The sequence below is a fragment of the Rhinichthys klamathensis genome, unplaced genomic scaffold (genome assembly GCF_029890125.1).
Source record: "Rhinichthys klamathensis goyatoka isolate OS25496 unplaced genomic scaffold, OSU_Roscu_1.1 h1tg000048l_1, whole genome shotgun sequence".
In the NCBI taxonomy this organism is placed as follows: Eukaryota; Metazoa; Chordata; class Actinopteri; order Cypriniformes; family Leuciscidae; genus Rhinichthys; species Rhinichthys klamathensis.
In genome coordinates, this window is record NW_026606594.1 from 2,032,551 (window position 1) to 2,050,410 (window position 17,860).

A 17,860-nucleotide genomic window follows, 5' to 3' on the forward strand; every position below is an offset into this window, starting at 1 on the left:
ACACATACACACACTGCTGATCCTTCTGTGGTTGGATCAGCAAAGGAAAATGAACCCGTCCACATTTGTCACGCATTGGATTTCCTTTTGCATTCATCCGTATCTGTCACTCAGATTCTGCTGTCAGACTTAAGAAGAGTCTGGAGCGACTCGGCCTCTTCTTGATAGATCATTGATCTCTCTCTGAGAAGCACTTACTGTAGATCAATGTCTAAGAAAGATCACGTCCCTCTCAAAGGACGTGCTAAATGCTACTTCAAACGCTCACACTGTCTCTTTATTCTGACAAACAGATGATGTGCTCCATTACAGTCTTCAACTTTTCATATCGACTGTAGACTCAAACAGACCAGCTGTCAAGTCAGATTTTAAATGAGAATGAAAAAATATGAGAGTGATTTAACTTTTTAAGTGAAATTTAACACCAAGGATATGTTCTAAATGGCATATCATTTTTTTTCTGCAGTAAATAGTACATAGTATGCACTTTTTCTGAATAAAATATCTAGAATATCAAATGCAACCTCAATGCAATGCACTTGACCAGCGTGTTGAATGAATCAACTCTTATTCTCTTGTTTGCTCATATTCAAATTACAATGATCAGATCGATTATTTGATATTATTATTTCATTAACATATATTAAATTATTACAATCATATTAAATTATAAATTACAATACACAATTAAATAGTGTAATTAAATACACTATACATACATACAGTATTATAATATAAAATAATATTCATATAAATAGTTTTGTTTATATATATATATATATATATATATATTAAACATTAAAATCAGATATCATATATAAATCATATTTTATACTTGCATGTTAAATCATTTTAATTTTATAATTAAAATAGTTCTTTCTTAATTGGAAGCCACACATGTATCATGCTACATTGGAACTTTTATCATTGCACATGTTTACATTTAAAAAAAAAGTGTACTGTACTGTGCAGTGTGCAATTAGCAATAGGCTAGTGTTCTAAGAATCTGAATTTCTTCAGTTCCCAATTGCTGATTTCTTGCTCAAAGGGCTTTATTTTCAACCAGCATTTGAAGAGACCATTTTATCATCTCACCCTGAACAGCATCTCATTTGATATACAAATTGACTCAATGTTTGAGCACCAGACAGCTCTTGTTTTCTCTAGAATTCGATGTAATCTGAGAATTAGCCGTCAAATGTGTTTTGCAGCACACGAATTTGCAGGGGTGAAATGTCTAAATAAAAGCGCCTGCCAGCGCTCACTTATGACAGATTTGATTATTTCTCTGTTCATTGGGACCTAAAGAGCGTCCTCACAACAACTCCCAGAAGCATCCGACAGTTTGATTCTTGCAGCTGAAGACACTTGTTGATGTAATGAAAGCTAAATGGATGCAGACACACTCCGCTCTGATTCTTCATCTTATTATCATTCTGCATGTGACTCTTCACTGATGATGAAGCTTCTGGAAGCTTTTGCGTCAAAGGCATGAAACCGGTTTCTGATCATCATATGAAGGTATTAACTGCTATACCCGGCAACAAAGTCCATTTTCTCCCCTGGTTTGCATCATTCTTTGAATCCTTATACTGTCATTCAGTTTTTTGCCCTCTTTAAAAGAGAGAGTGAATGAAAGAGAGGAACAGAGAAAGAGAGAAAGTGGCTCTTTGTCTCTTATTTGCCAGTCACAGTAAATGGCAGCTCTGATTAAGTTGCTCTAATTGGACTCTGCTTCAGATTCGGCGGGCGAACAATGGGCCACTTTGATGAATGGGTCGTGTTGCGTTTGTGTCGTTGTTTCTTCTGAAAGAAATCGTTATGCCATTAGCGACGAATCACATGCCAAGAGCCGCGGATACAAAGAACTTTAGTCTTTAAGTCAAAGAAGGAACAAATGGCCTAAAATCTCTCAGACTACATAAACCTTAAAAACTGAAATGTTAAGAAGCTTTAAACAGCTGTAACAAGCTTTTAAAACACATTAAAAGTGCTTCAAGGACTTGAGGTGTGATCTGCTCCTAGCTTGCCGTCTTTAACCTGTACTCTGTGATTTCATTTCTCTGTATTTTTCTCGTTTGCATGAGCAGAAAGTCAGAATGTCCCTGTTTGGAGACCAGAGGGGCTGCAACTGCTCCAACACTCAACACACAGATGGCGTCTTTACATAACGGACGCATTCATTACGTCCACATCATTTCTCGGATGAAGCCGCACTTCACGCTGAAGCCATCTCACCCCTCAGTTTAGCAGTGACAAGCAACATTAATGCATACATGTCAAAAGTATCTTAAGGTCACCAACTGAGTTGAAAACAAACTGTTTCTTTGCAAAAGCAGCGTCTTTGATGTGACATTTTAACAGCCAGACGTGACCATCTTTTTCGCAACTGAATAAAATCTCCAGCCTCATTAAAGGGTTCCACATGTTTGAAAAGAGAGCATCAATAGAGCAACAGTAATGAAAAAGACTCATTAGTGGGACGAGGAGATGTTGAGAGGTTTTAAAAGATGCCGAACCTGTTCTGATACTGTATTAAGTTATTGATTATATTCAACGCATTCTCATCCTTTGGCGTCATATAGGTGACGGCATATGACATTTCATCGAAATCTTACGCACATGGCATCCTTTAGCGTCAATATAACACGCACTGTTATGGGTAGGTTTAGGTCTGGGGTAGGGTACGGTTATGACGCCTTGGGATCTGCGTCTCATATTGATGCTAAAGGATGCCATGTGCGTAAGATTTCAACGAAATGTACAAAGCGTCACATGTATGACGCCAAAGGATGAGAACGGGCTGATATATCGTATCCTGCACAGAACTTACAGCACAAGGCCAGAGACTATTGAGCCATTGCTAACTATTGTGAAAGACCACTTTACTTTTAAATAATATACTCTTAAAGAATTTACAGTACTTAAAGGGATACTCCACCAGTTTTTCTTATTAAACTATGTTATTCCCTTAACTAAGACGAGTTGATACATACCTCTCTCGTCTCAGTGCGTGCACTATATCGCTCTGTATTGCCGCAAAACTATGTTAGCACTTAGCTTAGCCCATGCATTAAATATGGGCCAAGCAGAGAAGCGACCAAACACTTCCACGTTCTTCCTATGTAAACACAGTTACTCGAGTAGTGTAACTTGACCTGGGCTGGTGACACAAAATAAACCGTTGCGCTTTTCTAAGCGTTTAAAATTGATGACTATATTGTATGGCGGAATACCATAACAAGTGCTTTTGAGCACTTCGACTTGGCGCAATAATATCTTCACTCGTGAAAAGTCCCGGCTCCCGCTTCCTCTCCCCCTCCCTCTGACATTTCCGTCAATACAACCAACGTGACATGCGCCGGTAGTAGTAGTTCGAGCGGAGTTGACGAAGTAACAGGTTGTTGGAAGCTAGTTAGCTTAGTTAGCATTCTAAACAGCACAGGCTCTCAATTTCGGTCGGCATCTGTTCGCAACAGTCACACTTGCACCACCAATTGCTGTTTGCCCGTGGTCTTTCGCCAGCTCCGGTCTGTTCTGGATCATATCTTTCTTGCCTCTCACGGTCCATAAGAGCTAATTCCTCCTCCGTGTACTCGGGTTCAAACAAATATGGCTCTGGGTCTTCTACAAGTCATAATCATCTACAAAGTCCGCCATTGCAAATGATCTGCAGTTTGCTAATAGCACAGCACAGGTAGTAAAAGTCACGTTGGTTGTATTGACGGAAATGTCAGAGGGACGGGGAGAGGAAGCGGGAGCCGGGACTTTTCACGAGTGAAGATATTATTGCGCCAAGTCGAAGTGCTCAAAAGCACTTGTTATGGTATTCCGCCATACAATATAGTCATCAATTTTAAACGCTTAGAAAAGCGCAACGGTTTATTTTGTGTCACCAGCCCAGGTCAAGTTACACTACTCGAGTAACTGTGTTTACATAGGGAAAACGTGGAAGTGTTTGGTCGCTTCTCTGCTTGGCCCATATTTAATGCATGGGCTAAGCTAAGTGCTAACATAGTTTTGCGGCAATACAGAGCGATATAGTGCACGCACTGAGACGAGAGAGGTATGTATCAACTCGTCTTAGTTAAGGGAATATCATAGTTTAATAAGAAAAACTGGTGGAGTATCCCTTTAAGTGCTAAACAGAATGTAATGTTTTTAACACTTAATTGCATGTTATTTACAATTAAAAGAAAATATATCATAGCTTAAATTTATATTAAAGAGATAGTTAACCCAACAATTAAATCATTTACTCAGCCTCAAGTTGTTTGAAACCTGAATGATTTTTTTCTTCTGCTGAACACATAAGAAGGTATTTTGAAGAATATGGGTAACCAAACAGTTGATGGGCGCCATTGACGTCTATAGTGACTTCTATTTTTCCATACTTTGGAAGTCAATTTGGTTACCCATATTCTTCAAAATATCTTCTTTTGCGTTCAGCTTCTTTTTCACAAGGTAATTCATGCTAACATTAGCAAGAATGCTACATTGTCCTCATTACCACTAAACATTTAGGATTTAATTGTAGATTTAGTTACAGATTTAAAGTCCTAGAAACCCCTGCTGGAAAAGCTTAAGCTGGTCGCTGTGTTTTAGAAACATATTAGCTTGTCTAGGATGGTCATTAGCTTCTGCAAACTAGCAGACCGACTGCCATGTTCCCTGAACACAGCTAATAGCTTACGCTGGATTTACTAGAAGGTGAAAATGAGAATGAAAGAAATTCAGAGAGAAAATCATTGAGATGTAGTCTGTGTGTGAATACTGAGAGGGTCTTAACCCTATTACCAAACAGAGCAAATGCTTCCCAGAGAGCGTTTAAGAGAGGAACACGATTAATGTTACATGTGCACTGAAATACAAAGCCTTACATGCAAACACACAAACACACACATTTAGAGAGGAAGAGAGCATGCGGGGGAAGAGAGTGACAGACAGACGCCTAGAGAGATTGATGGCTATATTCAAACGAAGTCAGAGAACTGACAGGAACCCAATGGAGCGAGACACAGTCTGATGTGAGCCAGTCCACCACAACCACACTCACACTTAACTACACACACGTTAACACCACACACATGGTGTGTGTGCTCTAATTCCCAACACCAAACACAACCACAAACAGCCCAGAATGCTTTTGGGATCAATAAATGCAAGAACTGAGTTGCTATTGACACTTCTTCACCTCTTCACACGAGCACAAAAGGGAAGTCACACAGAACCGACTGGCAGTACAAATGAAACAATGAAAGATCACTCGCTTTCCCATGAGAAGAACATTTATTGCCGTTTCACAGAAGCCTGACAAAGCTGAAGACATTTCACCGCCCGTCTTACCTAATTTCGGGAGGGAATATTTGACTTTGAAGTAATCCTGGTAAAACTGCAGGAGTCTCTTGGTGATGTGCAGAGCGTAGTCTCCCGATCCGCTCTGGATGGCGTCAGGCCTGGCGTACAGCCGAATCTACACAACATCGAAGAGAGGGAGAACAAAAGTCAAATCGTGTCAAGTGCTGAATGTACTCTTGTACGGCTCTGGGTTTATTCCTAACCTGAATTCCCTCAAGGATAACTTGAAAGAGTAATCCTTGGTGAAAATATCTGCCAAATGCCTTCATCTGACGTGTGAATTTTGCATTTGTCTTTCAAGTGCACTTTTTGCCACCCCTCAAAAGTGTGTGAGGCATTAAAAAGTATTACTGTCACCTACTCCACATGTAAAAAAAACCTTTTATTTTCTGTAGATAGCAGGCAGATGAGCTCATATTCAGTGTTTTTAATTAAAAGATTTCCAACAAAGAATTAATCTACCAATAATACCCTGAAGAGAGATCCAACAATTACTTTTGCATATTGAAGAACAGTCCACACATTTAATGCATTGAGAATGACATAATAAGCTGACTAAATTAACTTTAAATATATAGTTTTTATATTTATAATTAACATTTTGGACAGTTTTTTTCTGATTCGATTTAGTTATTTGCAGTGCTTCATGGGGTGAGTAGTTAATTCACTCATAAAAGAAGTAGTCTTCTTTTGATTAAATTAAAGTTTGTAATTGTGTAAATCACCTTAGAGTAAAACAAATTACCTTGATACATGGCTTAATCTTTTATCTTTTAAGTTGTCTAAAATCCTTATGGATAATGTTCTATTCGAGTTATGGCGAACAAGTTATGGTAAACAAATTAATTGTTTACCTTTTCATAAGCCATAATGTTATTAGACTAGCTGATGAAAAACTCCTCCATGTATTTAAAAATGTAAACAATTAATTTAATTAAAGCTGTAATTTATTAAAATAGCATTTTAGACATTTGTCTTAGAAAAGAAATGAGATTTCCAGGATGAAAAGCTAAGACAAAACATCTGCATTATTGCAAGATCCTTTATTCTGTATTTACGATTAGTGAAAGAGGGAGAGAGGGAAGAGAACAAGTGTGAAAGAGAAAGTGTGTGAGGTGTGGCTCTGTGGGAAATGTATTCTCACAGTAAAAATGATCCTGGTCTCTTTTAGCCGAAGGCTGATGCACAGCACAGCTTTCTGAACGGGCATCCATCCAGTCAGAATGAATGTCCTCCTACACTAACAGAGTTACCGTGCAAAACAAGCCTTTGTTTCAGAGCCTGGCAGCAATGCACATTGAATTATGTGTTGTTTACATCATATGTTGCTACCGTATCGATCAGCTCTATGTCTGATATAAAGATGAATGGACGGCACTTAGGGCTGGGGAAATGATTCAAAGCTCAATCAAATCAATGTGATTTTAAATCGACCTGTAATTAGACAAAGTGCTCAAGTTGACAATCAAGAGAAGCTTCATTAATCAGCCATTGTGGAGATTGTTCAATCTGACTCTAGTGCTGACTGCTTCATTTGTTTGGTTTTGTTGAAGGCAGCTTGACAGAGACTTAAAAGGGGTTAATTGAACTTTAATAGAGAGTCTCTCAATGAGCATCTGCTCAACATTGATCCACTAACAAGCTCTTCCGGTGAAAAGATGAAACTTTAGTTAACACACTCAGAAGATGACATGGAGCACTTGACCTGATATTAATAACTTATCTATATGTGAGAGATACTTCAGGAACTTCACAAATTCATTCCTATAAAAGTCCAAACTGTGCCATAAAAACTGTACAATGTGTGAAATGTATCTTCTAATTTTATATAATATGATTCCCTGTTAGAAAGTCTATCTAGTCAGCAGCAGTTTGACTGGTTAAACAGCCTGACAGCACGAAACCAGCGTAAATCAAGATGGACATTCATGCTGGGATAAGCTGGTATTTTAACTTAATAATAATAATTCGTTACATTTTATATAGCGCTTTTCTGTGTACTCAAAGCGCTTTACATTGAAGGGGGAATCTCCTCAACCACCACCAATGTGCAGCATCCACCTGGATGATGCGACGGCAGCCATAGTGCGCCAGAACGCCCACCACACACCAGCTTATTGGTGGAGAGGAGACAGAGTTATGAAGCCAATCAGTATATGGGGATGATTAGGAGGCCATGATGGACAGAGGCCAATGGGCAAATTTGGCCAGGATGCCGGGGTTACACCCCTACTCTTTTTTCGAAGAACATCCTGGGATTTTTAATGACCACAGAGAGTCAGGACCTCGGTTTTAACGTCTCATCCGAAGGACGGTGCTCTTTTGACAGTATTGTGTCCCCGTCACTATACTGGGGCGTTAGGACCCACACAGACCACTTAAACCCACATAGATGTTTCAAAGCATTTGTATTCTACTGCTAAAACCATAATGTTGTCCATTAAATTAACATGCTTTTCTGATCAGGCTGAGTAATTTCATGAATATTTAATGAGAATTTTTAGTATAGTGGTGTTGAATATTGATTAGATATTACAAGAACATTTGTCATTTTAATGATAAAATAAATAAAAACTGACTGATACTAAACCAGTGGGTTTAATAACAGCTGCTACCGTGTTATGAATAAAATGTGCTGCTTTAAGACAATAAAATAACCAGTTTCTCTTATTTTAGCATTTGAACTAACATAAGACATCAGGTAAAAAATTATGACCCTGAGGGTCAAATTCTGTAAAGTATTTGTTTTTTTATTTGATACATATACATGATAGAGAGAGTCCACTGGTCAATCCAGGTAAAACAAGTCACATTCACCAGAACAGATGCCTTTATATAAGGATTGATTGGTTGATTGATTGGTTGACTTGATTGATTGGTTAATTGGTTGCTTGGTTGATTGATTGTTTGTTTGTTTGATTGATTGATTGATTGATTGTAGCTTGGTTGATTGATTGTTTGTTTGTTTGATTGATTAATTGATTGGTTGAATGAATGATTGATTGATTGATTGATTGGTTGATTGGTTGGTTGATTGATTGATTGATTGATTAATTGTTTGGTTGCTTGATTGATTGATTGATTGATTGATTGATTAATTGATTGGTTGATTGGTTGGTTGATTGATTGATTTATTAATTGATTGGTTGCTTGATTGGTTGATTGATTGGTTGATTGATCAATCGATTAATTGATTGGTTGGTTGATTGATTGGTTGATTGGTTGAGTGAGTTATTTATTGATTTATTGATTTATTGATTGATTGATTGATTGATTGGCTGATTGATTGATTGATTGATTGATTGATTGATTGATTGATTGATTGATTGATTGATTGATTGATTGATTGATTGATTGATTGATTGATTGATTGATTGAGCTGTATTATTATGGTAGAGTCCGATTTTAGTTCACAAGACAGATTAAATGTTATGCCTCATTACTCCTGTAAACATGCACATCAGTATGTTAGCTGTTTGGGAGAGGTGAGTCGCTCAGCTCCAGATGTTATCTGTATAACTGCATCAATAGACTATAGACATAAATTCATGGTTGTATAGAGTTAAAATTCACCACCATCTAGAGCCTTAAAACCCATAATACATAATGCCCAACCAATTGCTGCCGGGTGTGCCGTGATCTTTAGACGTGTGTGTGGGGTAGATCAGTGTTTCCCCATAAACCCAGAGTAATAACTCCACTCTTCTCTCCAACGTTCCTCTTCCACGATCTTTCCTCTCGCTCCGCACAGCCGAATCTGTGTGATGAATGGAGCAAGGGGGCAACCCTGCCGCTTTAATGTGATTGATGGGGACGCTAGTGTGCGGCTAACCGCTACACGGCACAGTGTGGGTATAAATGCCCCAGATAGAAGCACACACTGCAGTCAGAGATGATTTGATATAAAGGAGAGCGCGGTCATGCTGAAGGAGATGGATTAATTACACTAATATGAGGAGGTGGCCGGCCAAGGGCAACAGCGGAACCCACTGAGGAAGCCCTCAGGAAGTGTGTAATATGACTGAACGTGATATCAGTAATGCAGCTCATAAACAGAGTCTCTCTAATGGCAGACAGATGAAGCAGCTTAGAATGTGAGGATTCAGTGTCAAAAAAAGAACATTTAAGTGCATGTGATGAAAGACACAACGTCACATCAAACAAAGTTCCTGTATTTTATATCAAACCTGGAAGAGTTTGTCAAGAACACAATCTCCATTGTCTGTAACTGCTTCTCACACGGCCCAGGCCAGGTAGTCCATGAGCATAAGTGGACACCAGTTACACACATGACTGTTACCCTTTTAATAAGCACGTTTATGACTTTGTGGACACTGGACTTATGTTAGTGGAGACAAACATTTCCATTATCCACTGTGTAACCATTATATTGATTATAGAAACGTACTGTGAAATACACAAATCGACTGTGAACAAGATAATAGGTCTGTTTTAAAACTTGCTCTCTTGAAAGCTTCCTTCTGGGAGAATCCTGACTGAGATGAAACCGCACAGGTCACAGATTTGGAAAACTCTGCATAAATAGCAGCTAAATTAAATACATAATAACGCATAAATTTGACTTTGAATAACAATTAATATTAATCGACCTTTGATGTTAGTCTTTTGCTAAGCTAATTATTAAATATGCTAATGAACTTAAAGATACAGTAGCACACACAAAAATTGGGTAAAGCAGTCCATTAGATTAAAACAATGTTATTAATAATTTTTAGTATTTAATTAAATATATTCACTTATACACCACCGTTTGGGGTCGGTATTTATAATGTTTTTGAAAGAATCATCTTATGCTCACCAAGTCTGCATTTATTTGATCAAATTACTGGGCTCAGTGCAATGCATTCTGGGATTGGCTTCACTTTAAAGCATACATGAGGTGCTGCCTTAGAATTTGGCAAATGAAGCAGAAAACCTTCTGAACAGCCTTCATGTCAGAAGCACATCTGTTGTGATTTAAAATGCTGCTCTCTAGGTTTTAGAAAAGAGTTAATAATAAAATCTCAGTATCAGAGCTGCCAACTCTCACGCATTGGCCGTGAGACACACGCTTTTGATTGGTTGATTGGTTTCACACGCTCACACGCCACCCCCCCGATTTCTCACGCTGAAGTGTCAACCTGGGGTGCGTTTCCCGAAACCATCGTTAGCCAACTATGGTCGCAAGTTCCGTCGTTACCAATAGCGTTCAATGGAAATTGCGATCATAGATGGATAACGATGCTTTCGGGAAACGCACTCCTGGTCGGTCAAATGTCTGGAAGATGAGTTTATCTATATATCTATATCCGTTGAGCCACTCGTGATCGACTAGTTATGCCGCAAATTAGTTAAAATCTCCCGGAATCTAGAGCGAGCGCGCACGCGAGACAGAGATTGTGCTCCAAACCGCGAGGGAAAACGAGCGAGAGACCTTGCACCCCCTCATGAGAAAAGTCTCACGCCAAGCTAAACTCAAAAGTTGGCAGCTATGCAGTATACACTCACCTAAAGGATTATTAGGAACACCATACTAATACTGTGTTTGACCCCCCTTTCGCCTTCAGAACTGCCTTAATTCTACGTGGCATTGATTCAACAAGGTGCTGAAAGCATTCTTTAGAAATGTTGGCCAATATTGATAGGATAGCATCTTGCAGTTGATGGAGATTTGTGGGATGCACATCCAGGGCACGAAGCTCCCGTTCCACCACATCCCAAAGATGCTCTATTGGGTTGAGATCTGGTGACTGTGGGGGCCATTTTAGTACAGTGAACTCATTGTCATGTTCAAGAAACCAATTTGAAATGATTCGAGCTTTGTGACATGGTGCATTATCCTGCTGGAAGTAGCCATCAGAGGATGGGTACATGGTGGCCATAAAGGGATGGACATGGTCAGAAACAATGCTGAGGTAGGCCGTGGCATTTAAACGATGCCCAATTGGCACTAAGGGGCCTAAAGTGTGCCAAAAAAACATCCCCCACACCATTACACCACCACCACCAGCCTGCAGAGTGGTAACAAGGCATGATGGATCCATGTTCTCATTCTGTTTACGGCAAATTCTGACTCTACCATCTGAATGTCTCAACAGAAATCGAGACTCATCAGACCAGGCAACATTTTTCCAGTCTTCAACTGTCCAATTTTGGTGAGCTCTTGCAATTTGTAGCCTCTTTTTCCTATTTGTAGTGGAGATGAGTGGTACCCGGTGGGGTCTTCTGCTGTTGTGGCCCATCCGCCTCAAGGTTGTGCGTGTTGTGGCTTCACAAATGCTTTGCTGCATACCTCGGTTGTAACGATTGGATATTTCAGTCAAAGTTGCTCTTCTATCAGCTTGAATCAGTCGGCCCATTCTCCTCTGACCTCTAGCATCAACAAGGCATTTTCGCCCACAGGACTGCCCATTCTTTGTAAACCCTAGAAATGGTTGTGTGTGAAAATCCCAGTAACTGAGCAGATTGTGAAATACTCAGACCGGCCCGTCTGGCACCAACAACCATGCCACTCTCAAAATAGCTTAAATCACCTTTCTTTCCCATTCTGACATTCAGTTTGGAGTTCAGGAGATTGTCTTGACCAGGACCACACCCCTAAATGCATTGAAGCAACTGCCATGTGATTGGTTGGTTAGATAATTGCATTAATTAGAAATTAAACAGGTGTTCCTAATAATCCTTTAGGTGAGTGTACTGTTTGTACGTAACTTTAAGTTAGGGTCTGAAAATCCAACTCACCACGACTCCGTTGTCTGTAACTGCTTCTCTGTAGGTGAAGTTACACACGGCCCAGGCCAGGTAGTACGTGGACATGCGGGGCGTCCTGGAGAAATGGTTGGTCACCCATCCGTCCTCCTCAGACATGGAAGACTCCACTGGCATGTTGGACAGAGATTGATACGAGCTCTCGTGTTTCAGACTCACTCTGAATGTGGCTTTATAGATGGGCTCGTCGAAACACGGGAAGGCCTTTCTAGCGTGGGTCGGTGAGAACTGTGTCACCGCAAGAAACCTGCAGAACAAGAACGTGAGAGAGGTAAGAGGAAAGAAAACTCTGCTGAAATATATGTTATTTAACTAGTCCAGGAGTCAACCGTGGAAAGTCATTTCACTTCATTAAATTGGTTGTCACGTGACTTTCCTGAATGTAAATTAGCTCTGTCTGCCATCCCTGTTCATATCTCTGTGCATTTAGATCACACTAATGAGCTTTCTGGAGTGAAGAAACCACAGCAACTAAATCACATCAAATGTCAACATAACATAAGAGATACTACACAGAAATAATGATATATCTGATATCTGCATGTCACAGCTGTAAACATTAAACACATCTGTGACGGCACAACGTCAACGAATTGACAGTGTGAACCAATTTAGATGGCAAGAAAATAATAAAAAGCTGTCAAATTGATCTTACATGTAGTTGGAACAGAAGCGTTAATAATCTACATACAGACACATGTAGGACATCAGAATCAGAACTGAGTCTGAGTATAAAAGTAAAGAAGTTAAAGAGCTGGATGAGCGGTTCTTAAGAAGAAAGAGTGAGCTGCATTTTAGAAAGCTGCATTGATGGATATTCAAGCTTGTATCAAACCTCACAGGGAGGAATTTTCCTTCACCATCCACAGCATGACCATCAGACGGGGGAGGAGGGGTGTTCTGCTCGCTCCTGCATTTCTGTCACAACTTTTTACTCTCATTAGCAGCCATTCATGCAGGAGCAATCTATAATGAGTCTATAATGTCCCATCTGTTTACTTCCTCTTCATTTCATTCACACTTTATAGATGCGAGTATCATATAAACATCTTTACACTATTTAAAGATAACAGACAGGGGTTGATGAGGAATCAGACAACTAACAGACACACGGGAGGAGATTCTACAGGGATGTTAGAGTGAAAATCCCTGCAGTGAAACACATGGAGGTGTTTGAGTTTGTTGGATATGTTTTATACCTGCTCATTATGACATCACTGACGTGCAATGTGAGGTTGAAGAAAATGTGTGAAGAGGAAGAAGGAAAAACTGTTGAAACTCTGAAAAGACCAGAGGATCAGTTCAGATCAGAACAACACTCCTGCGCCCGCGTCTAACTACATCAACACAAGTATTTCCTCAATCCAGCGAGATCCCGCTGTTCAGTGTTCATGAATATACGAGCAGCCAGCAGGCGCTGATTACACTAAACTGAAGGATCTTCACAGCCTGTGGAGCTGAACAACATCAACATATACTGAATTTATCTCAAAGGTGCTTTTCAATGGATATCACGATATCAAGACCTCACAATAAAGTTTAAGTAAAAGAAAGAATCGCCCTGAGCCTTTAACATGCTGTGTTTACAGCTGATAGGAAGCAGAAGGTTCAGCCGTTATTGAAAAGACAAGGAGGAAACTGGCGGACAGACAGAAGGGTTATGAAATGTGTCCATGAAAGCGAACCCTTCAGGGTAAAAGAAGGCTTAAACATGTCTCAAATACAGGAAAACCTGCGGCAATGATTCAGACATGAGCCATTTTTTCCCTCAGAGGACAAAGAGTCAGAAGCCGTAAAACAAGAGCAAGAAGTTGATATTTTGTGAAATCACTGTGAATATGAGGCTGTAAACGGCTCTAAAACTAGTCAACACACATATATGAGCTTGTGATAATAAACTGTGCATCTTAAACAGTAAAAAAAGATTTTAACTACTGATCTGAAGATTTTCAAACATAAAAATAGGTTGTCGTTTAAACAGGAGCACATATGAACTGAACACTTGAATTGGCTAATCTATTTATATTATATTGATGGATTATCTATATATTGATTATATCAATATACTGTTTATAAATTAATGCATAATGGTAGTAACTGCATAAATAGTTTATTTTTGAAGGTTATTTTTGATGTAAATCTAACTGTGTGGGTTTATGAAGGTTTATCACTGTGCTGGAAAACTTCCCATGATTAGGCTATATGCGGGTCTCAGTGTGTGACAGTAAATGAGTCATTGAGCGCAGTGTCAGTCACAGCTGTGACTTCAGTACCCAGAGGTTTAACTAGTGTTCAGATCTGTGTGACTTCTGACCTCCCTGAACACTGAGGAACAGTTACTGTCTGAGACGTAAAATTACATACAGATATAATAATGCTAGACTAGAATTTACAGGTGAACGGCCTAACATTAACTATAACCTGGAGTTAAAGCTGTTAATGTTATGAATGAAGAACCAGAGATTATATCTTGTTTCTTTTGACAGATGCTGTAATAATATTTGGACAGCAGCAGCGTCTTGGCAGTTGTGTTTTTAAAACATATCACCTCCATGATGTTCTTGACACTTTACTGACAATCATCTTCACATAACATGTCACTGTATACAGAACAACAAAAATTACAGCCAACCTCACAAAACTTAGCAAAGTAGCCGGATTTTCAACAAAAATACAATGGCAATGCTATTAGCCTCCATCTATATAAGAACATCTCATGTTCATTAATTATGGTTTTGAAGTAGCGAACATTACTATTGAAACTATTATAGTTTAATGTAATTTATTCTCCATCTATTACATCTATTATTCTCCAGACTGTTACAAAATAAGGCTTTGTATTGCGTCTACTTATGTTTATATCAGCATAACACAGTTTGCATACATCAATACCACTGACACATGAATCTCCCACTCAATATATATAAGAATGATTATTCATAACACAGTTAATACAGTTACTGCGGTAAAGCTGTAGTAAACTGGGGACAGTAACATTACAGCTTCTGAAGAATGATATCCTATTTATTATAGTTTTACTGTAACATCAGTAGTAACTATGGTATTTTGGTTACCATGGTAAATTTCTGCAAGAGCAAATAATTAGCCAAACAAAAAGCTTAATTTTACATATGATCTTAACACACCATCAGTAGTTCTCGGTCAGGGCCGTGCTAGTAGACCCCGGCTTTAGGGGGGCACCAGATTTCAGCCGGGGCCCCTGATACCCCAGCTACGGCCCTGGCAACAGCAGTACATTATATCAACACCTGATCATCATATGAGAGACTTTTTTGAGACGGACACTGAACCTCTTTTACCTTCTTTCTCCATTCAGCACGTAAGAGCTTCGGAAGAAGCCCAAGAGCTCGTGCTCGATGTGCGCGTGAAAGGTGATGTTGATCTTGTATGTTCTGAGGGGCTTCATCTCTCTGTGCAGCGCGATCACAAACACCTGCTTGGGCTGATAGTGGAAGCGGCGCTGGATCCTCATGACGCCCGCTTTCTTACTGTCCGAAAACACCAACACTTTCTCCACCTCCAGCCGGTCCGTGTGCAGCACGATCAACTTCGTGGAGTTGACGCATTCAAACTCAATGTTCACCTCGCCGGAGAAGCTGAAGTTCTCCATGTTCACGGACAGTCGGAGGTCGTAGTGGCGCGGGCGCAGGGTGGCCGGTAAGCGAAGGTGTCTCCAGGGCTGCTGGCCGTCCTCTGTGTCTCTGTGACTGATGTTCCCGTCCCGGGACTGTTTCCACTTACTGTTGCTGGAGCCGTTCGCGGCCAGAGCTCCGCTGCTCTCCGCGGCGCATCTCTCGAAGCTGACGCTAAGCGTGATGGCGATGGCCGTGACGATGATGAGGGTGAGGATGGAGATGGCGAAGCCCAACACCAGCCTCTTGTGAACAGTGATGTGCTGTTCGGTCGTCCGGGGCCGGACCACCACGCTGTCGGCCCACTGATCGGACAGAGCCCGTCCGTTCCTCATGCTCGCGTCCTCGATCCCCATTATATGACGAACCTGATGTGTTTTATATTCATCATCAGCCTCCGTTCATGCGGTGCAGCTTCAAACTGCGAGCGGACTGATTTAAAGGCGCGAAATGAGGAAAAGATCCCGCGAAACACGCAGAACGCAGAATAACTGCGGATCGATGAACTCGAGACTAGATTGCTGTGAATCAGAAGTTCGTCCGGTCAGATGCTGGAGTTCATCGAGTCCTTTCGCACATCCATTTCTCCTCTGACTTCAGTCTGATGTGGATGAAGGTCCAGCACCTGCTTCCTGATCAGTGTTGTGAAACTCTCTTCTCTCTATTCATTTCTCCTGCCTCCATCATCATCATCCTGTTTCTCTCGCTCTCTGATGCATCATCCTCTCTTTCAGCCAGTGGGCTGTGCTCTCTCTCTCTCTCTCTCTCTCTCTCTCTCTCTCTCTCTCTCTCTCTCTCTCTCTCTCTCTCTCTCTCTCTCTCTCTCTCTCTCTCTCTCTCTCTCTTCTCTCTCTCTCTCTCTTCATCTAATGTTCAGTTAAACCACATTTAATTAAACAGTGAAGCAGACAGGCTGATACTCTCTCCTCACACATTTAAAATTGCTGAGCTGCATGCAAATTAAACAGAATAATGTAACTTAAAGATTAAATGAAAATATGAAACACGCATTTGAGACATGTACGTCAAACTTTTACAGCAGCGCTATGACAGTATTTTCAACAGTGTTTATTACACATCGCACAAATATATTAGAGCATGTCTGTTACTTTACAACAAAAGCGTGAAATGGATGAGTGATTATTCATTCAATAAACTGTATTGAGGTTGTGTGGGGCAGTCAAATGAGAGCCTATCTTCCTTTTGAGAACTTATGTGTAGGGCTAATCAGTAGTTTTCTGTAATAGTGTGTTCAGTGGCTATGTAGCTGGGCAAGATTTAAGTTTTATATAACCAAATAATAAAGCATATTTACAATGGTCGCTGCGACTGTAAACTGAAAGCCGCTGTCCATGGTGCTGAATCTAACAGGAACCGTGTGCAATTTCAGCACCACTAGCGCCACTGAACGGAATTGGAAAAAAAGGGTTGCATTTCAAACAAGTTTTCCCCCCGTCTGTCATTGGTCGAACAAAGAGATAGTCCCGGCCCAAACTCACACCATTGGATGGCTGATCCATCCAATGAGTAATTAGTAATGTCGTGATAGAACCTAAGTCACCGGATATCAAGATAACATCAATAAAATGTTTGAAAATGTATATATATTTAAATATATTTAATTTAGCCTATTTTAAATTACACACTACAGCTTCAATTAGCTAATCCTGCAAAGATTATATGTACCGTAGATTAATATCTCCCATTTTTCCATAAATTATTCATAATACAGGTATAATGAATTACCAAGGAGGTGATTTCTACCATAAAATAATTAACTTGAAGCAGTTTAGATTATCTTAACCTGGGATCTTATCTTAAAGCTATTTTAACCCAATTTTAGTTGTTTTAGGATGTTTTCATTTAGCAGTTTTGAGGTGCTACACAATAATATCTGAAATAATGTTAGTTTAATAATCTTATTAAACCTGCCCTTAAATTAAATATGAAAAAAGCTTGTTATTTTACACAACTTTAACACAGAGCATCGGCCACTAGGCCACAATAATCACATAATACAGTTGACAAATGCAAAAAAAAAAAAAAAACCTCAATTGATCGATCTGCTGGATGTTATAAAG

At 39.8% G+C, this 17,860-nt stretch overlaps 1 protein-coding gene across 1 annotated transcript in view; it reads right to left on the bottom strand.

Annotated features, from left to right (window-relative positions):
* Window positions 1-16,192, bottom strand: part of LOC130082681 (thyrotropin-releasing hormone-degrading ectoenzyme-like) — a 134,008-nt gene extending 117,816 nt beyond the window's left edge. Inside the window, exons 1-3 of the mRNA XM_056247514.1 lie at window positions 15,447-16,192; window positions 12,100-12,373; window positions 5,347-5,473 (exon numbers count right to left, since the gene is read on the bottom strand). Coding sequence (XP_056103489.1) covers window positions 5,347-5,473; window positions 12,100-12,373; window positions 15,447-16,135 — 1,090 coding nt within the window. The 5' untranslated portion in view covers window positions 16,136-16,192. The remainder of the gene's footprint in view (window positions 1-5,346; window positions 5,474-12,099; window positions 12,374-15,446) is intronic.
* Between the last annotated feature and the right edge of the window lie 1,668 nt (window positions 16,193-17,860).